Below are 22,188 nucleotides of genomic sequence, written 5' to 3'. Positions count from 1 at the left end.
AAGTGCACGAAGTGACACCTTTGCTTCTCTAACACCTGGGAGACCCAGGCGGATCTGCATTGGTCTTCCACCTTTATTTCCTGCTCAGGGGCGGATTGGGTGGGCTTTGATTTTTCCAGATCCAAGGCGGAATCTTCCTTAGGAAATTCCTGCGACTCAGATCGGATCTTCGCGATTGCGTCCTGCTCAGTGGCGGTCGCGTCAGCGTTACTTACCAGTGCGTTCCCATTGGAATCGACGGTCTCGCCGATGAAGATGTGTATCCCGCCAATCGGGATGATGGAGAGCTTGACGGGGTTTGTCCTAGCCGGAATCCAGCACTCATCCTCAGGGACGATCGGGAAATTTCCGGCGTACTTGACGCGCCCCACGGCGATGGTGTCGCCGATGCCTCCGAAGGTAGAACCCTCCCGGTTCCGGCCTCCAGACGCCGCAGGCCCCACGGTGGGCGCCAACTGTCGTTGCCTATTCGACGGTACCTCGGAGGAGGGATCCTCACGAGGGGGAGAAGAAGTAGGGGCCATAGGGCGGAGTGCACTCGGGACGGTGGTACGCGATTTACCCAGCTTCGGAACACCTGCACGAGGACATGGCCTACTGCTGCTTGTCTGGAATTATCTGGGCGCTTTCGCGTTGTTACTGTGAGTTGTGGTTGTGCCTCTAGGGCTCCCGGGATCCGGCTTATAAAGGCGCACGGATCTAGGGTTTACATGGAGAGTCCTAACCGGATTACAGATTGCCTAACTACGGTACAATGTCTTGTCGTGTACTTCAAGGATCCGCCTTCCATATACGTCGTACTGGATCCGGCTTCCTCCGAAGGTCGGTTCGGATCCGTCTTATTGATCCTGGGCTGGACTTCATCCTTCATGATCAACAACAACTGGGCCGCCCGATGGGCCACATGCCACATCACCGTCTATGGGCCACCCGGACTTGCCGGATCTAGGCACTGTCGATGGTACACCCATGAAGTATACCCACAACAGATAAGGTCTTCCATATTTCAGCAGCTATGGACAACCCCTCCACGGAACGCCCAATGGAGGGCACCACCGAGTTCAACAGCCACCCAATAAGCAAAGAGTTGACGGTTTTCCACTTCTTTCCCTGAGCACTAGTCTTGTCTCCTGGTTCTTTGATAGTCCCCAATAAGTACCCATCAAGATCTTTCTGATCCACAACCAACATTGCCCTTCGAGGCCAACTCAGATAGTTGGTAACCCCCTCTAGCTTGATGTCCGTGGGTGACAGGTCAATCTTCTGAACCACTTCTTGTCGGGGAACAATGGCCTCAGAGCCACCCCCTTTTGAGAGAAACATCGTGAGCTGCTCGAGAGCCTCCGCAAGGCCTTTGGAGTCACCCATCTGCACTCTCACCTTCACCCAGCAAAAACAACAAACAGCTTCGGGGCACGCTTACCAGCAACCTCCCTTCACCACCAGCAGGCACACACAACTTGACAAACCACCACCCCTGCTTCACTCCTGGACGAGCAGCTGCATGCAGCAGCAAGAACCACAGTCTAGCTTGTCCTTCTCCTTCCCCTTGCACGCAGCACCACCTCGTCACCTCTCCGCTGCGCAGAACCACTGTTGTTCCCTGCCTGAACCGGCTTCCCTTCAGGCCCCACTGTCACCTTGCTCTTATACCATGTTGGAGCAGCAGCTCACCTCATCTTTCTTGGTCCCTGGCGGCTGGTGTGGTTTCTTCTATCTTAAGGTTAGCTCTCCTCCAGATCCCTCCTTTTATAGGTCAGCACACACATGAGTTTGGGCCACTTGGGCCAGAAACATGTCCAATGTTCAACAAAGGCAAACACACATAATTTAGGCAACATAATCTCATGAACATTAAATTATTTCCTAGAAACAAAAGTACCTAGTACTTTAGTTCTTGCCCGAGCACTATTAGTTGGTCCTCGTATTTCTGAAATTCGGTGCATGTAGTTATAGGGTGGTGGGTGTAGTCGTGTAGATGTAATCATCATTTTGTCTGGTTAAGGTGGCACTAACTTCTTCTTTATTGTATTACCGTCATTACTCTTGTACTAATTGTTACTTGTCTTTCTCTTCTCCGCACAACACCATTTTCCTCTCCCATCATATTCTCCCTACTAACCTCCCTTTTTGCGAACACTCTTGTATATTTCCAATGATAATCCACTCACACTTGGTGGCACGGTCCTACTACTATCGTAACCCGAAATCCTGCTCGGTGCCAGCATAAGCACGAGGATGGGAAGGAAAAACATACGATAAACTCAACCTCCATGTCCCTTCGTCATACACTTGGATCGATTTTGTGGGAGATATTACCATTAACATGCTGGGTATTCGCTGATGTAGCATGTGGGCCCTCTAGATGAGGGCCCCGGACTTCAATGCCGCAAAGTCACCAAATGTTTTTTTTTTTTGCGAAACACAGTACAATCAAAGACGCTCATACATACGCGCACACACTCACCCCTATGAACGCACACACGCACACCCTACCCTTATGAGCACCTCCAAGAGACTGCGTTGAAGAACTGATCCGGCGGGTCTTGAGATTGACGAAGTCACCACATGCGCCTCGCTGTCGACGGGAACGTCGTCTCCCACTGAAAAATATTCCGCCTTTATGAGACACCAAAGTGTCAAATCTGGGATTTGAACTCTGGTGGGCTGGGGGTGCCGCTGCCGTCCTAACCATCCAATCACAGGTTGGTTCGCAAGTCACCAAACGCTAAGTCGGTGATTATAAGCGCCCGCTAACATGTAAATGTCAGCAGTAAAGTCATCCAAGATGACACTAACACATATTTTTACGTTACACATTTAGACATTCTTTCTAGATATAAGGCATTTCTCTATAGAGTATATGGGCTTACAAGCCCAGTAAAGTTCGACATGGTGAATCAATCAGCCTAGCGACCGGGCCCAAACCCTCGTCACCAGCGCAGCGCCGCGGCCGAGCATTGCCGACCCGAGGCCACTTCGCCCGTTTCACTCCCCCACCCGCTCTCCCACGACGCGATCCCTCCCTCCCCTTTCCGCTTCCACCCCAGCTCCTCCTCCGCAACCATTTCGCCGCCCCGGCACGCCGCCGCCGGCGCACGCTCAGCAGGTTCCCCCAGGTAAGCCCCCACCACCCTCTTCTCCAAGCTGAGTGCAGCTCCCGCCGCCCCGGCTCCCGCCGAGCCGACGCGCTCTGCCCCCGCCAGATCCCGATCTCGCGCTAGGGTTCCTCCTCCGCTCACGAGCTCGAACCGGCGATTCATTTCCGTGTGCAGGAAGCGGGGAGGTGAGCGATGGAGGACGACTCGCCGATGGTGAAGACGGCCAAGGGCGCCGTCACGGGGCTGGCCGCGGGAACCATCTGGGGCACCATCGTCGCCACCTGGTACGACGTGCCCCGCGTCGAGCGCCACGTCGCGCTCCCGGGCCTCATCCGGACGCTCAAGATGTGCGGCAGCTACGGGGTCACCTTCGCCGCCGTCGGGGGGCTCTACATCGGCGTGGAGCAGATCGTCGAGAGCCAGCGCAAGAAGCGCGACTTCGTCAACGGGGCCGTCGGCGCCTTCGTCTCCGGCGCCACCGTCTATGGCTACCGAGGTTAGCCCTGCTGTACCCAAAATATATGTGAGATTACGACTTGGTTTTTAGATTGTGGCCACACGTCGAGATTTTCTAGATAGTGATGTACTGGGGGCTGAGGCACTTCTCGTGTTTCTGCTCGCTATTATTCGGTGCAGTTATGTGTGTATCATCCTATCGTGTTAGACTGAAACTGAATATGATAATATGATGATCCCACTTCACACGAATGGGCTAGAGCTAGATTTAGCTACATTCGAAGGATTTTTCTACGGCGATAGAAGCATAGGGGCACTCTAGGATTGATCGATTCAACAGCATTACTTGCTCTCTGACGATCACTGCCATGAACACATAGGTCAATTTTACTTGGACTTTACCTGTTTTAAAATGCAGTTCTACTGCAAGAAGCATTTCCACTTGGTGCCTTTTTGAAACAATCTTCTCCAAGTCCTTGCATCAACAAAAGTTATATTCAGCATCTCAGCTTGTTATCGAATGAGCATATATGTATTTCTTGTTACCTTGAGGACTACACACATCTTCTGTCAGGAGAATTGTTTCCTTGCAGAATAAGTGAATCACTGAAGTTTGTTGAAACGATTCGCCAAGTCCTTGTATGAGAGGAAGTTCTGTTTAGCTTGTTATCGAGTGAGCATGTATAGTTCTTGTTATCTTGTAGGAATAGACACATCTTCTTGAGGGTTACACACATCTTCTGTCAGCAGAAATATTTATGAAACGATATTCGCCAAGTCCTTGTATGGATGGAAGTTCTATTTAGCTTGTTATAGAGTGGGCATGTATATTTCTTGTTATATTGTAGGAGTAGAAACCTCTTCTTTCGGGGGAATTATTTCCATGCATGATAATTGAAGATTGTTGATTAACATGAATAAACTGGTGGCACTAATATGTCTATAAGATGTTATTTAAATCCAGAATAACTTCAAAGTGTTCCTCCCTTGGTCAATGGTTTTTAGAGAACCACATTAAGTGAAATATTGGTTCTCTTGTTTGATGAACCTTTTCTTGGATATCTCTGTTCTGGAGCATTTTGGATTGGTCCATCCTAATATTGGATGATGTCATAGTTTATGCTCCTATATTGGTTGGCTTCTGGTGACTACACAGTAAAAGTTATTGTGTGGACAGATACGGGTCAGACATATATTTTGTCTTCCATAATTCGCATTAGACTATTTGTGTTTATTTTCACAAGATGACTTCCTGAATTCAGTATGATCATATTAAGCTTGATGGCTAAACAGTTTTATTCTAATTGGGGATTGTAAGCTAAGAGTCACCGAGAGTAGTATTTGGATCTAATTTGGTCATGTAGTACTTTTGGAGTTTCTGGATACAACTATGGCTTCCAAAGATCTAAATTATTTAAAAGATTGAGGTGTTTGGGTACAACAAACTCTGAAACCAGTGTGGTGAATAATAATAATATGTAAGGATATTTGGTATTCTTCTAAATACCTGTGTGTTTACTGAAGTCAAGCCTCCAAAGTCTCATATGTCTCTGGATGGTCATATACATCTCTTTTTCTTCATAATGAATAAACCTATATAACAGGAAAAGTACGTAGATCCTATTCCGTTTGTTAACTCAAAATATATGTGCATAAAACGAACTGTATAATGACTTGTATGCACACGGTTTTGTGTACAAGCCTTTACCGTTACTGAAGTTATTGTTGACACTTGACTGTAGATATGGTTGTTCAACATGGGCTTATAATCCGAGTAACATCAGATTGTTAACCTAGCTACACTTTTTTGGACACAACACTATGCTAAGTACTGTGACTATCAAACACATTGGACTTGTCTCAATATTGTAAAGAACTTTGATTCTCACAAGCTGTTTATTCTGTGAGAAATGACAAGAACTGTTGAATATTCTGGTTCTTAAGTACTGAATCATCCAAAGAGGCCCTTGTACTTTTACCTAACAGTCAAGGTTTTGTGCTTTCTAATTTTTATTACTTTTGGGGCTGTTTGTACTGCTATTGATGATTATTAATAGATCGGCTGATTTTCGCCAAAAAAAAAGTTTTTTGCTGCAACCTGTAATGATGCTAATAAGCCTTTTGCCATATATGATAGAATCATAATTAGGTGAGGCTAATATAGATCTAATTGTCTAACAGCTTATTGGACTTGGTAGTCTCATGGAACTGATTTGCATCATGAGATCATTGTTTATGTATTCTTTTCTTACAAGATAGCAGTATGGCCAGTTAAGTTGTATGTATTATGAGAAAATACTAACTGGGTATGTCCAATTTGGGTTTATGGAGCATGATGGTTGGTTTCTGAGAAATCGGCATAATAATATCATGGTTTTTGTTTATGCAACTAAAAAAACCTAAGTGGAACTGTTCCAGATCAAGCATGTTTCCCCTTGGGGATAGGAATTATGAATCGGTGGCGTTAAGAGATCCTTAAGGAAAGTTAGATATTTGATGCAGCGACAAAAAGTTAGATACCGTTTGTATGCTTTTCATTCAGATAGATGATATTCTGTATAGTGTCACTATCATTCAAATCAGTCGTTAGTGCGAGCCCAATAGGATATTCATGTCTGACATGCTCTTTTGTGTATTTGTATTCATATTCATATGAACCAGTATATTGGTTAGGATGACTCATAATAATGTGCAATTTGGCAGGAAAGAGCATTAAGTCTGCCCTCATTGGTGGTTCTGCTCTGGCATTCACATCTGCTATTCTGGACGTTGGTGGTAATACAACGAGAGTGGACAATGGCAAAGCATACCACGCTTACACAACGGAGAAGAAGCCTGCACATTGACCAAGGTTGTACTTGTAGCTGAAATCTTGCAAACCATCGGCTCGGTGAATTTTTAGCTGATGCTTGCTGTTATGTCTGTTTTGGTGATGCACCTAGTTCCTTTACAAATCCATGGTAACTTGTTTTGCTGGAGAGCAATACAACAGGCTTGAATAAATATTTGATGTTATTTTGCTTCATCATGGACCACAATAATCACCTGTGACGCACTAGTGCTACCGCAACCCTTGAAGTTGTGGTTTTTACACAACTTATTCTATTGCTTCATGCGTAAAACTAAAGAGACGGAAAGTCTATATCTCAGTTTGCAGGTTCTGAACCATGTTGTGTTGCTTTTTTTTAATATTATTATTATGATGATGATATGTTGAGACAATCCTATATCAGCTTTGACATCCAAACTTGTGTAAGTCTTACTTTGCTGATATGTTGAGACAACCTTATACCAGCTGTAGAATCAGCTTTTCTTAGTAGATCTAGTTCATTTAAAGAGAAGATGTTGCAAACCATAATTGACTACACCTATAATAAGTTAGGTGCTTGTATATGTTCAATATGTTCATAACCTTAGCAGTTAAATGCAGCATTAGGGCTGCCTTTTAACAAACGCACACATACATTTGATTTGATCAGTCACTGTGCCGCCCTCCAATTGTCTCTCTCTGATCGCCCCCACTGCAGTTTTTTTGGTTTGCCAGGATAGTAGATGAGCGCTGTGGAATTCAATTTAGCTGGACGTGGAGCGGGTTACTGTGCATTGTCAGGATCAAGCATGTTGCACTAGCATTCTCTTCTTTAGTATCAATCTTGTTGTGTTCGATTTACACACGAGAAATATGGCAACCTACGAATACATAGATCGTAGCAATTGTCCACTGGGAGGTACTGCTTGATGGGTACGATGCTGTTCAATGTTTGTTTACACGAGTCAGCTTGTCAACATAGCTTTATTATGCCTTTACCTGCATCAGATCTTAGTTGAATCCTCTTGGATTATCAAGTGGCCGTCAAATTTGAACTAAAACCGGGAGCAGACAAAATAAACAGGGCACTCGGTTCTCTTGTTATATCCACATACATAAGCTGTTACACTCTTCCGATCAATGACAGGTTTTGTTTTTCCAAATCCAGATAAGTTTTGAATATTAAAAATTGTAGATTGGTAGGGGCCACGCGAACACGTACCCCCTCGAGATGATGAACTAGTGCTCCTCCAAAGTGCAATGGAGGTCACTAATCCAGGCCATGGACGTCTTCCGGGCTTCTGGTTCTTTCTTTCTCGAGAGCTCCTCCCCCTTCTACGCCCCCTTGAGAGTCGTCCCTGTCAGGCCGGGCCGATCTGATGGCCTTCACGGCGGCGTTGCCGGCCGGAAGGTGCTGACGAGAGGCGCCGGAGCTAGAGTTGTACATATTAGATCCAATAAAAGTATGTCTAGTTGTGTGTCTTGGCTATATGCCGGTCGTCGGCTTCATGCCGTGGAGTTGGTGCTGGATCCTCTAGGCCGGATCTGGTGCTGGTTGATGTTTCTGCACCTTGTGGCGGTGCTCCCATGGTCGGAGCCGCATGCGATGAGGAGTGTGGACATCAGCAACTCCTTCAATAAGGTCTACTTCGGCAACTTGTCTTCGGCTGTGGAGGCAGTTCTGCAGATTTCCTCTGCTCGCATCGGCGGCGCTGGGAGGAAGTGGCAAGCTGGCGTCTACAGCTCCGTCGGAGAGTTGTCTTGGAGCTGTGATACCTTCTTCTGGAGAGCAATCTCGGCGGCCTTCGTTTGCCGACCGACTTTGATGGCCATCTGGTGGCTGAGCTGCTCGCCGGTGATGCTTCCCGGCGTTCCTTCAACCTCCATGCGGAGGCCCTTGGTGAGGCTCGTCGTGGCGCCCCCCGTCTGCTCGGAGTCAAGTGGTTTCGTCCCCGACGCCGTTGAAGACGGCCACGACGCGAGCGCTCTGATCTGTGGTGGTGGAGGAGGACCTGATTGCCTTTTGCGTTTTCATTGTAAGGTCTTCTTTGTAAAAGTGAGGGGTCTTGTTGTATTTCCTGTTTTTCTGCTGGCTCCTCTTGTAACTTGTACCCACCGCTCTTGCTAATGGTATCCAGGCCTTCGGGCCTCTCCATTGTTCAAAAAAAAAAAAAATCCAGGCCATGGGTCTTCTTGATCTCCAATTGACCCCGTCCAGCTAAGTATGTTTACTGGTTGCACCAGGTGCTTGGTGCAACCTATATACAGCCTCGTTCGACGTGCCTCGATGTGTTAGTTAGTAGTGTGGGACTAAACGTCCTGCATATGGCTTAATTAACCTATACACCGACAAGGTCGGTGCCTGGTAGGCACCGCACACCCGGGCCTGGCCTAGGTAGGTTTTTCTCCTTTCTCGTTTTTCTTTTATGGTTTCCTTTTCTAATTATTTTATATTTTTTATCTTTGTTTTTTTGTTTTTCAGATTCGACTAATATTTAAAATTCAAAATATGTTTGATTAAAAAATGTTCAAGTTTGAAAAATGTTCAATTTTGAGAAACATTCAAATTTGAAAATTGTTCAAATTAGAAAACTGTTCAAATTTGGAAAACGTGTACACTAAAGAATGTTAAAACTTTGGTGGTTTTTAGAAAAATATAAAAATGTTCAAATTCAAAATCTGAACAATTTCCGGATTTCAAAAAAAATTCGAATCTGAACTTTTACTAAAATTTTATCCTCCAAAAATCTTTTAAAAAATCAATGTTAGATATTGAAAAACGAAAAAATAACAGAAAAGAAATAGCAAAACAAAAAAAGAAAATTAACATACCTGCACATGGGCCGCGGCCCAACGAACGCTTGTGTGTGCGGTGCCCTTACCCGCCAACCAGGTCAGTGTAGAGGAGCCCCCGAGACATATGGGGAAAATCTATATATCGTCCATTAGCGTGCGGGAATAGGCCCCGCACGCGAATGGGGTGACATGAGCCGCGACCCATTAGCACATACGGTCAATGGTTCACTCCAGGGAAGTTTTTGGGTGTTTTTTTTTCCTTTTTTTCTATTTCTTCGGTTCTTCCATGGTTCGATCGATTTTCTGTCTTCTGTCTGTTTTTTCTTCTGTTTTGAATATTTTCAAATATAAACCTTTTAAAATTTGAACCTTTTACAAATTTGAACTTTTTTAAATTTTGAATGTTTTTTTGTTATGATCAAATTCAATTTTTTCCCAGGTTTAAATTTGCTCAAATTCAATTTTTTCTCAAATTCAAAATTTTCCCGTAATATTATTTTGTTCAGATTCGAATTTGCTCAGCTTCAAAATTTGCTCAAATTCAAATTTTTTCATACTATTTTTTATTCAGATTCGAAATCAGCTCAAATTTAAATTTTGTTCAGACTTTTATTTTGTTAAAATTCAAATTTGAAAAAGGTTGCGAACCGCGAATGTTGGGATTCGAACTTGGGTTGACCCCGACAAACCACTATGTTAGGCTTGGGATGATGTACTAATTGATAAACAAATGCAACTTCATTTAAGCAAGCAAATAACTAATGGGCCGGCCCATGGAATTGCCTTCACGCGATACGGGGCTCGCCCAAACTGCTAGGGGCGCCCGACATATGGGGGGCATATCTGTCATTAGAAAAAGGTCGACCTTCGCGAAGGGAAAACAACTCGCTCCGCATATGATAAGTGGCGTGCTGTGGTAGCAGAAAATCACTGGGAAGTGGTCTCGCTGCTCACCACGTGTCACAAAGGGAAGCAAGGTGGGAACAAGGGAGGAGAGAGAAGACAAACATTGGTTTGGGTCAGCTTTTCCCTTTATTTTGTAGATTTATTTTTTTAAATAAAATATCTTGAGAACCGTATCCAAATTATGATCCATTTTCACTTTTGAGATCCTCGCGTTAAGATCTTTAAACTAGATCCCATGTTGATATGTTTTATGATTTTTTTTTCATACTTCCAATACTAGTATGGTTGTATTCGTGGTGCGTACCTAATTGTACTCGTGCTTCAATTGATAATTCAACTAATAAGTACTTCTCTTTTTAGTTTAGTGTATTTGATGCAGTTTTTCCCTTTAGTCAGTAACTGTACTTGCTCGGGTGCGTGACTGTGTATGTACTTACTCGTGTGCGCGACTGTATTTGCCCGTGTGCGCGACTATACCTCTACTTGATCGTGTACACGATTGTATTTCTGTACATGTACTTGCTCAAGTGTGCAACTGTACTTGTACTTCGAAAATATACACGTGTAACTGTACTTGTGTGATGTACGTAAGTGTACTCATGTGTTGTACGTAACTGTACTAGTGTGTTGTACATAATAGTACTCGTGTGTTTCATCTAATTGTACTCATGTGTTTCATCTAACTGTACTCGTGTGTTATATGTGGTACTCTGTGTTATATGTAGTTGTTCTCATGTGTCTGTACGTCCTTGATCCAATGTTTGTGAACTATGCTACGGTATGTAGAGCTGAGTTAGCTAGATACCGGCAGGTCGTAGTGTGGATCTTACCAATGCATGTGAACTATTTGAGCTGGCTTCTCCGAGAAGCTGCCCTCCCCCCAGTTTCCTGGGGAAGCCGCCCCCAAAATTTAGGAAGGCTTTCGAAATGGTCTAGCCTAGATTAGTTTGAAAGCCTCCCTAAATTTTGTGGGCGGCTTTCCCAGAAAGCTAGGGAGAGGGCAGAGAAGCCGCCAAAAGAACTGAGCAGCTGTTTCCAAATCCATCGATCATGTTTATGTAGAGCTAGCTATGAGCGCGTACACTCGTGCCGCAACGGGGCTAGCAGGGAAAAAAATACGCGTACCGCGGGAGGCGAGTGCACGCGACACGAACGAGTACGCCGCGCAGGTCCGAAATGTACGCGTACACGCGGGGATGAGTCAACGCGCATGGACAAGTAGGCGCGCGAGTCTGTTCTTTTTTTTTTGAATGGGAAAGGGTCCCGAAGGACCGAGAGATTCCTCTATTCATAGGCGGTGATCTTACATCTTACATAGAGGACATTTAAGAAAAAAGAAAATAATTCTTGCATTGGTAAGATCACCGTCCGGTTCTTGCATAGAGAACCCTAGAAATATTAGCAAAAACACCATCAGGTTCTTCTTCCTCATCACCGCAAGCACTGGAATGCCTCGGAACGCGACGACCAACTTCAGCGCCGAGGACAAAACCACTTGGCCTGAGGTAGGTTGGAACCGCCGCATCGAGGTAGCAGGGCCTCCACCAAAGGAGGTTGAAGACGCACGAGCGCGAGGGCCGCACCGGCGTTTGGGATGGACGCCGACTCGGCCGAAGATCACAGTGGCTATACTCTGCCGCTGTGTAGGAACCCCAAGAAGCAGCAACTTGATCTTTCCCAGGATATCTAGATCTCATCGTCGGTCTCCTTCGTCCGACACCACGGTGACCATCCGGAACTCCAACCGCCAAATCAAGATCTCCACCAGCGAGCTTATTCAGGGAGACAACACCAGATCCCGCCTCTATCAGCTCCGACCACCAAGGTCGACCATCGAGGAGAGGAATCTAAGGCCACCAAGCGCTGCTCTCAAGCGCCATGGCCAAGCTCCAAACAGGCATGAAACCAACAAGACTCCATCTACAACTAACACGAAATCTACTATGTACAGGGAGGTTACCGGCGCTTCTCCCTAGCCATCTCCGACCGGCCTCACCGGCGGATGGGGCATGGGATCGGCCCGGGAGGCCCTGGGCGACTCTCAAGGTGGAGAGGATAAGAGCAAGGAGGGGATAAGGTCTGTTCTACTTTCGGGAGTCGCTTATGCGGGAAGCGTTGCCACGTGTCATCCATTCGCTGGCCCAAATTTCTCTTTACGAAAGTCAGTCTTTATCTAGTGATACCTCCTATCTATGGCGTGAAGCTAGCGGAGCATCACGTTGCTAAAGGCAGCCGCGTACATGGGCCAGGGTACTAGGCCCAATATGCCACGAGAGCAGCTACCCGCTTCCGATTTTTTGTCTTTTGCATGTGGCTCCTAATCGTGTAATCGTCTCTTTTCTTCTTTATCTAACAAATTAAATACTCGAATCTATACCTAATTTTCATCTTCATCTTCATCTTCAAATTGTGAATCTAGTGTTCTTAAATGTTACCTTGCAAACAAAAACATTTATCAAGATAGTTTTAAGACAATTAAATAATCTTTTTTTGAAACAAATATATATTAGGCTAGCAAGCCGCCTCATTAAAAACATTTCAGTCCCCGTAGGTACCCTGGTAAGGTAAAAGTGCATCTGGGACTTGCCGCCAAAATCACACAATAGTTCACAAGCTTGCTAAGGATGAACCTAGGGGGTTTATCGACCCAAGTACAAGTACTACTAGAACTAACAGAAACCTTAGCAAGCTCGTGAGCTACATGATTTGCTTCCCTATTACAAAACTCAACCGAAACCGCCCCAAAACCACTCCACATAATCATGCAATCATCATAAATGGCGGCTGAAGTATCAACCACTTGGGCACAGTCAGTTTGGATTATGAAATTATTTGCTCCTATCCTTTGCGCCAGGGTGAGTCCTTCCCGAAAAGCATAGGCTTCCGCCATATGTGCATCAACTACATGCGGTAAAAACACCTGCGATGCAGCCACAAACTGACCCATGTAATCTCTAATGATAATCCCGGCTGCTCCTCTACCACTTTCGTTATCAAAGGCTCCATCAATATTAACCATAAGCTTCCCTTCCAAAGGCTTCTTCCATCCTTCTTTCTTCGCTGTTTGTGCTTTCCTGATGGTTTTCATATAGTTTGTAGTAATAGCTATTATAGATAAACCTGATCTGTGATGGACTTGTACACTTTCACCATGGGTAATTTGCCTTCTCTCCCACCAAATATACCAGCCAGCTGTCAAGACCAGTTCAGCAAAACCAATCGTGTTCAGTTCTTGTAACCGACCTCCTCGCAAAATAATATCCTGAACCACAACCGATCCAGACCGGTCAGCCTTAATAAACTCAATTAATTGATCTTTTATACCAAGAATTCTCCAGATTTCGTCCGCCCTAGTGCAAGTAAATAGCATATGCTTTATATCTTCAAATTGTATGCTGCAAAGAGGACACCCCCCTTGATTACCAATATGTTTATTTGCTAGCACACCTCAGCAGGGAATTATACCTTGTAATACTCTCCATCCAAAGATTTTAATTTTACTAGGGACTTTAAGATTCCAAAGTTTTTCCCAAACAGGGTTGCTTGCACTCTGAGCAATGTTTTGGTTCCTCTCCTTCCTACCAAATCGATAATCCCATTGACGATAATAGGCTGACCTGACTGTGAAGAGCCCGGTTTTGTTATAATGCCATGCTACTAGGTCTTCCCGTTCAGGAGTCAGAGGAACTTGTAAGATCCTATGAGCATCAATCGGCCAAAAAATTGAATCAATCAACTCCGAGTCCCACTGTCCATCAATAGGGTTTATCAGATCATTAACATGTTGTACCAGGTTGTGTCCTTTTGGTGTCATAACCTTCAGATTGTGGCTTGAAGGTATCCAAGAATCTTCCCAAATATTTATTTCGGTACCATCTCCAACTCTCCAAATATAACCTTTCTTAAAACACTCCAACCCTGCCATAATACTTTGCCAAGTAAAGGAACTCCCACTTTTTAATTTTGCATGCAATAACCGGCCATCAGGGAAGTACTTTGCTCTCAAGACTCTTGCACATAATGATTCTGGTTCACTAAGCAATCTCCAAACCTGTTTAGCCAACATTGATAAGTTAAAACAATGTAAGTCTCGAAAACCCATACCTCCACTATCTTTTGGTATACACAGTTTCCACCACGCTTTCCAATGCATATGTTTTTGCTCTTTCTCATCACCCCACCAGAATTGAGAGATGGCGTCAGATATTCCTTTACATATATTTTTCGGAACTTTGAAAACCATCATAGCAAAAACTGGTATAGCTTGAGCAATAGCTTTTATTAAAATTTGCTTTCCCCCCAAACTCATCAATTTCTTAGATAATCTTAGATGTTTAAAATAGAGTATTAGCTAAAGGAGATACTAGATCTTGTAAAGTTTGGTCAATAAACAGTTTTGCAGTTAGGAAATAGTTACAGTGGACACTCTTTGATCTGGAGTGTTCGTTTCAACCAGGTGTCTTCTATTCGTTAATAGGAACCCCCACTACCAAATTTCTCTACACATGCAGGCTACCTACATCATCAGCACATCTTCCACCTCAGATTTTCTTTTCCGTTCGTCGCATTCATTTACCAGTCCACGTGATGCTATAATAACCGTTCAAGTTAAGCCAAACGGAGTGCATGCATATGTGCTAATTTGGGCCGGTGATCTAGTGACCATACAACTTGCCATCTCTCTATTTGGGCTGCAAAGAACAAACATCAAGCCCAAAACGGAACTGAAAAGCAGGAAAATCTCTCTTCATCTTCTCGGGTTCTCGCGCAAAACGTAATTATGGAGAAATCTTAGAAGTCACTAGTAAGAGTGCACGTACCACGCACGTATTATAATCTATAATAAAAATATTTTATCTTAAATCTAAAATTTGGACTCCACTAAAATAACTGCTAGTTTGCTTCTAGAATGTGTCATATTAACCTATTAATCGAGTAGCAATTAGAGTTAGTTTTCCAATAATGTTACAACATGAAATAAGCATCTTGATACAAATTCAAAGTTTATACCTTTTGAGGAATGCCAAATAAAATATCCCCATGAAGTATACCATGAATTTTAACATCTACAGACCTTCCTGTCACATGAAGGGTATCAGCTTTTTGATAACACAAAATTTAATATATTCCTAACAAAACAATTAATTATATATATACTGTATATATATTTATACAAATCAATTATCAATTATAAATAAAACACAATGATCAAAACTTTGTTTTACCGGACATGCTCCACGGCCGAAACTTCAAAGGATAATCATTTTTTGCCAATAAAAAGACCTTCAAAATTATCAAATGATTAACAAAGATTTCTCTAAAATTTAAGAGGACAATACTTTTTTGCTAATAAAAAGGCCATCAAAATTATCAAATGTGTCCCAAAGATTTTTCTAAAACTCATATAGAAAAAACATTTGTTTGCAGTAGTATATAATAACAGGCAAAAGGAATTCCCGCCTGAGAGAAATAACTGAAAACCCATGTAAAAAAAAATCAAAACCGAGGTCCTTCCCCGTCCCCGACACCTCTCCTTCCTCTGACAGCTCACTCTCACCCTCTTCCTTACTCATCCGGTGGCGGCCTCACTTCATGTGACTCCCCACTGCCTGCCACCGGACGCCCGCTCCCCTGCCTCTCTGCCACTGGCCTCGGCGTCCGCCTCCTCCATCCTCCAGGCAACTGGAGACCAGGGAAACTCGCGGGAGGCGCAAAGGGAGGTAGAGGGTGGACCTTTTCTCCACCGGATCCGAGGCCGCGGCCACCGCAACCAACCTTCGGTGGCTCTGCGTCGGTCTCCTCTCCGCCATTGGCGCTGTCCTCCCCGCCGCCAATGAGCTCCCTCCCACATCAATGTCGATGACCACGTCGGCGTCCCGCTGGCCGGGCTCACTACCGACGGACGGCCCTCTCCGGCTTCCTCCCCTCCGAGTGCATCATCCACGGATTCTTCTATGACGCGGCGCTTCCTTCTCCATGCTCACAACCCGCCTCGCCGACAAGCACAGGTCCGTCTCGTTTCACTCCGTCCATGCGTGACCCCCCTTTTGGTATACTACAATCAAAGTTAACTGCTTCACCTTGTAAAAATACACATCCGTGTGAAGCAGTTTTTTTCTAGATGAGGCTGTAAAGTTTGGATTGTAATCCTCTTTCTAGACTATACAAGGATGCAAATTAAGCAAGAAATGTTCGCATCCATTTTCCCTTTTATCTTTAGCGGCAGTAAAAGAAACACAAATCGGTATGAAGTACAAATTAAGAAAATTAGATGGACTGCTTCGTGAGGTATATATTAGTATATATATAGCTAGATTGATAGGAAAGAGCAACTGAAAGTAGGATTGGAGAACAGAGTTACTGGCATTAACTTGGTTGGATAAAATTTCACCCCCTGAATCATCTACAGCAGCATCCTAGTGGGAATAGACCTCTTTGCCATATGTTAACATAATAGTTAAACAACACGTATATACAATAGACTGTAGCATGGGCGTTATCTGAACCTTCTCACTATATCAACACGCCCAAGTCTCATCGGTTGTCTGACGGAAATACATAGCCCAAAAGATAAATATTTTATATGTAAAGCAACGGAATAATTGAGTATGTCTTAACTGGTATACAGGAATCGATGGACACCACGTGCAGTTTAACTTTGATCTTTTGTGCCCCAGGATGTATTCATACCTGTAATATTTTTAGATCAGTTGACCTGGCCTTGTCATTCCCATAATGTTTTCTTTTCTACAATGTTTTAGACATGTTTATAATAATTTGATAGTGTTGAACTTTATCAAGCCGATGGTCTTATTTTTGGCAGATATGAAACCTCCGTTTCTGGATGGGTGAGTTGTATTCACAAAGCAAACAGAGCCTGTAATGCCACTCAAGGATCCAACATCTGATATGGCTATCATTGCACGCAAAGGTTATGTTCTGGTACAGGAAATTTGTGAAAAGCAGGTCCAACGTTTCTGGGAGCTTGTTGGATAGTCTTGGAAATAAGAAAACGTCAGCAAGGTAAACTATTGCCACATTTTCTGTATATCTCGAATGGTGTTATCATTTCTACCACATGTTATTTTACGGTTGTATGCTCCTAGTTTTCTGGCCATTCATTACATGACGTTAGTGTGATCTGCACTACGGAGATATAAATTTTCTTTTGAATTTGCATAACTACAAGCCAAATTAGTTGAAAATGGAGTAGTTTCAGAAAAAAAAGAGTAGGCATCAGAAAAATTAAGAACAACTATCTACCAACAATGAATAAGATGTGAAACAAGTTGAAAGCATGCGGATAATTACCTGCTACCTCATTTGTGTTTTATTCCAGATGTACATTTGAACTCCGATCTAGACCTTGCAAGTCTTCACGCTCGATGTCATCCTCGTTGTCCTCTTGAGTGAATTTAGGTGGTGTCTCATATGGTATCCAACGATTCCATCCCGTCTCCCCTCTCGGGAAAAATAATGGATATGCCAAAGGATCATAGCAACCATAGTAAGCTCTAATATATATAGGACGGTCCCTTTGGAAAATGCACTTTGGCTCATAGGAGCATATGCTCCCATTATGTGAATGCACATTTCAAAGTGTCAAAAAATTCTAGACTAAATTTTTACATGTACATCTAGACATTTTATGTTGGTACACAAGTTTTTAAGAAAAACTAAAAACAATTGTGGCTCCTGTAAAAAAGACAAGTTTTGATGCTATAACACGACTACGTACAAGATATTTTTTTGTCTTTTTTGTACACGCCATTGTTTCTCCACGAAAATTTGTGCACTAACATAGAATGTCACGATGTACACCAAAAAATTTATATCAGAATTTTTTAACATTTTTAAAATTGTTTATTAGTTATTTTATATAATGAGAGCATTTGCTCCTATGAGCCAAATTGCCACCTCCGGTCCCCTTTGCCATACACGACAACTTGCCTATCAAAAGTGTTTTGTGGGTCACTCCCTTCACCCACATCGTGGCCACCTGGGAAGCAGTTGGGGCATTGTATCTTCATTGGTCCAGTCTTATATCTGTGTTAAGGGATATCCTATATTCTTCTAGATTCGTAACAGATCCACAACTCTTAAAGGTCTGTACATATGGGTTGTCCTCTAGTATCTCCAGAATCTTCCGTATGATATTGATATTAAGATCAGGAGATCGCTTGACTCTATGTTCCAAGGTTTCATCTGTATCATAGAAGTAGAGCTGGAGATGTCTAGGTCCTGACCACCAGGCACCAGATCGTCCATATTATAATACATTGCCCCTTGTGCTACAAATGTATACACACCGGTTCTCGCCGCATTGCTGACTGTCTTATCAAGGGTGACTCCAAACCTTGTGAAGGATAAGTGGGTGTTGAAATATCGTATGTGCTTTCTGAAATATTTTGCATCAGCATCAACCTGACTTTTAAACAACCGGCGCAACTTATCAGGAACTTCCGGTGTAACTATCTTGACCTTTCCTTTTCTGCAACAGAAAGCGGGACCCTCATATTGCAGCCTCATTGCTCCGCAATGTTCACAATCTTTTACTGGCTTCAACACATGATGCTTGGTTGGTAGATTGTGGTAGACATAGTCATAAGGATCAACATTATGGTTACACGGTGGAATGCCACTTGTCACTCGCCACGAATCGAACACATCGGCTGCAACATATAATAATAGGAATAAAATAGATGCAATGAATTTAGTACCCCACTGCAATAATATAACTTAGTTAGTGGTACAAGCTACATGTAGCACTAAAAATCCTGCAGTCATCGTCATCATTATGTATTGCTTCTTCCTCTTGGAAAGTGTCCAAGTTATATATGTGAAACATTTTAATTCAGCTTAGGGTATTGTGTGCTGGTAATATTTGTAATTACATTGAAGGTTTGTACTTTACCTTCGAATACAGCACCTTCTTTAGTTGGCTCAAAAATCCTAGTAGGATCAAAATCTTCGTCGCTATTTGTGTCACCTGGAAATGCTGTGTACAATTAAAGATGGTGAGAATTATCTGATAGAATAACAAAAGATTGTGAAAATTATTATCTGATAGGTTGGTAATGCTTGGATGGTTGTGCTTGCATGGCCGGTGTGGTTTTTTTGGGTAATAATTGTTCTGCTTGCGTGTCTGCATTTCTTGTACTCACGTTCTTGCGCAAACGCCCTTGCTTCTGTTCATCCGACATTAGCGAGTACATTTTCCTATCATGTTGACGTTTCTTATCAGTAGATGCATTTTTCTCTAGGAAGCTCTGTTGTCCATTAAATTCTGCGGATGTGGATACGTGTTTCATAGTTGACTCTTTGCATGGCGTTTGAAAATTCCTGGTCATGCTGACATATGTAATTCTAGTATCCGAAGCACCTAATCAAGTAGAAAGTGTGAGCCCGAAGTAACACAATGAAGCCATATTTCAAATTTACAAGGAGTGATGTCGCATGAGGTTCATTTACCATTTGTTAGTCTATTGGCGATGTTGCTGAATGGGATACCTGGTGAACTCGGAAAAGAAGCAGCTGATCTTTGAGAGATGTCGACATCTCTCCTTGTTGCATTTTTTTTCCTGTCGTGCTATGCGCAGCCTCTGTAAGTGCTCCGCCTTTTTATCATCAGATAATCGAGCATACCACCCTTGACCAGTCTGCTGCTTTTTACCTTCACGACTCTGGTAGTTACATTTGTTTGTAAGAATGTTAACCGGTGCAGACATACCAGATCGTGACCCAGATGCTCCCGGTTGATCGAGTGAAACATTACTGCAACCTAGAATATCATCAACACATGAACACCTCAAACATGAGTGCAGAGAAGATGGAACCTATATGTTTGCGAAAACAACAAGACATGATGTCATGTATTAGCTTACCCGATAATTGGGTGGGTGATCCTGTTGTGTGGGCATTTCCTCTTGCAGTTTCCTGCATTTGGTATGCATCATTTCTATGCAGCCACTCGGACTCATCGTCACCACACACCAAAGAAAAGACCTCATGTTGCTGTGAAGTGTGTGTCACAGATATTTGAGATGCATTGTAAACACCCAGATTTTTAAGTCCAGATGCCTATTATGCCATACATCGCAATCCCACGAATATTGTTTTTGCGAGACATAATAGATTGATACCACAGAACATCATTCATTACAAACCATAATAGTCTTACATCAAAGGATCACATGATCCAGTCTTAATACAACAATTGATCTAAAGATCAAATACATAGCACATAGAGGAAGAAACGTAGTAGCGGTCCATCTGTTCCACAGGCAACACTTGACGTCAGGAAGTAGTCCTAGTTATCATAGACGTCCTGCTGTCCATCCTCCTGGTAGGGGTACTCCTCTTCATAGTCTGGCCATTTGAATAGGCAGGGATAAAGCCATGAGTACTTTTAAAGTACTCACAAACTAACACTAATAGAAGTAGGTATTCTAAGCTTCTAGGTTCATTTGCGCAAAGACAATTTTATTTCATAAACACTTTATAGCAAAGACTCATTGATTGACCTAAAATACTCAAGTGGAAACATTAGTGTCATTCCCACAACTCTGTTGTGATTCAGGTCGAAGTCACCTTTCAAGTTCAAGTCACAAGTCACTAGTCATATTTTTAAAAGTTCTGATGACGGAACAATATGGCCTTTCCAACTGTCCATGACCGCGGACGCGGCTATTCGAATAGTTTAACACTCTGCAGAGGTCGTACACTTGTGCCACAATAATTGCAATAATCCTTTAGGGGTAACTGGCCCTGATTTATCACACTCAGTGTACGGACTACCAATCATAATCTTTCAATTACATACCCTAGTATAGGCACCTCTCCCTATGAGTTTGGCCTCCCATCCATGGCAAACCGCCATCCCAGGAACTGCAAAGGGCTTGGGTAGGACATTCACCTCATTTCACATCATTTCACTTTCAATGGAGGCAGCCTCGGCATAACCCCTATGATGCTTGTTCAGAGGGAACCCGTACTAACATACATAAGTTTCCGGTTAAGCCCTACCCAGATTCAGGTATTGTGGGGGTACTTAAAAATTGGAATGGTATCGCATCCGAACCCAACCATCAGTTTTTGTCAAAGAGTCACATTGTTCACCAAAGTTCATATTCACCTTCAAAACTTTCAATAGAATGACTCATCATTCCAAGGTTTTCAAAGTCATTTGATTCACAAGTCCCCATCTAGAATAGTCAATTTTAGTTTTAGCACTAGCAACTAATCATGAGGGGTGCTAACTAAAGTTTTGCTCTCTAGGCTAAGTTTGAAACTCTTGTAGTATGCTACCTCTATACCAGTATCAATTATAAGAAAAATCTTTGGTAAACAAAGTAAAGGATTGCAAGATAAAAACTTGGGCTTGGATAAATCTGTAAACAAAAGAATAGTGCAAGGGTGGCTTGCTCTAGTAGAGCTTGCTCATAGTAATATCTTGTATTGGTAATAGATTGCCTTGGTTGGTACAGTTGTCAAAGTGGTCCTCTTGTTCTTCATAGATGACCTCTTCTTCTTCGTAGTCTCCGGGACTAGCATCTATAAACGGATACGAGGATACAATCACCAAACAATGCTTAAGTACTAGACTTAACACTCAAAGGGATCACACAAGCTAATCTAGCATCACAACATTATTAGCATGGGGGTTGGCTTTGTTTCCTTTTAAGAAAAATAATTTCCACTCATTGAAATATTTATTAGGGTTTCTATTTACTTCATTTGAGAAATAATTTCCTCTCATTGAATATTACTAAGGTTTAATATCCTCAAAAAAATAAGTATGCGATCATGTTGACCTAGGTCACCACTTCATATTTACCATTTGGGAAAATGATTTAAATGAGATAAAATATCTCATACCATTTTAATCACTACTTTAGAAACAATTTAATATCACTAAGTAATCAAATATGAGGTTCTATAGACCAATGTCATTATCTCATATTGAATTACTTGGGACATTGATTTAAATGAGGGGATACCTCTCATACCAGTTAATAAATAACTTGGGGTAGTTTAAATGGACTAGAAATGGCCACATAGCCATTATTTTGCTCTAGCCCATCATCATATGAAACAACTATGTAATATTTTTGCATAAAA

The 22,188-nt window shown here is 42.9% G+C and overlaps 1 protein-coding gene and 1 pseudogene across 1 annotated transcript; one reads left to right on the top strand and one right to left on the bottom strand.

Moving 5' to 3' along the window:
* Positions 1–1,407, bottom strand: part of LOC139832596 (uncharacterized) — a 98,535-nt pseudogene extending 97,128 nt beyond the window's left edge.
* Positions 1,408–2,979: 1,572 nt separating this feature from the next.
* LOC127306419 (outer envelope pore protein 16-3, chloroplastic/mitochondrial) lies at positions 2,980–6,582 on the top strand. Its single transcript, XM_051337054.2, has 3 exons — positions 2,980–3,119; positions 3,276–3,597; positions 6,261–6,582. The coding sequence occupies exons 2-3, from the start codon at positions 3,294–3,296 to the stop codon at positions 6,401–6,403; spliced, it is 447 nt and encodes a 148-aa protein (XP_051193014.1). The 5' UTR covers positions 2,980–3,119; positions 3,276–3,293; the 3' UTR covers positions 6,404–6,582.
* The last annotated feature ends 15,606 nt before the right edge of the window (positions 6,583–22,188 follow it).

Source organism: Lolium perenne, chromosome 6, assembly GCF_019359855.2.
Source record: "Lolium perenne isolate Kyuss_39 chromosome 6, Kyuss_2.0, whole genome shotgun sequence".
Taxonomy (NCBI): domain Eukaryota; kingdom Viridiplantae; phylum Streptophyta; class Magnoliopsida; order Poales; family Poaceae; genus Lolium; species Lolium perenne.
Note: the sequence above shows the minus strand (reverse complement) of the source record. Positions and strands in the feature narration are given on the sequence as shown.

Excerpts from the sequence above, each read along its gene's own strand:
- LOC127306419 (XM_051337054.2), top strand. The coding sequence starts at position 3,294 with ATGGAGGACGACTCGCCGATGGTGAAGACGGCCAAGGGCGCCGTCACG. Across the intron at positions 3,598-6,260 it reads CACCGTCTATGGCTACCGAG|GAAAGAGCATTAAGTCTGCC; the intron begins GTTAGCCCTGCT and ends GCAATTTGGCAG.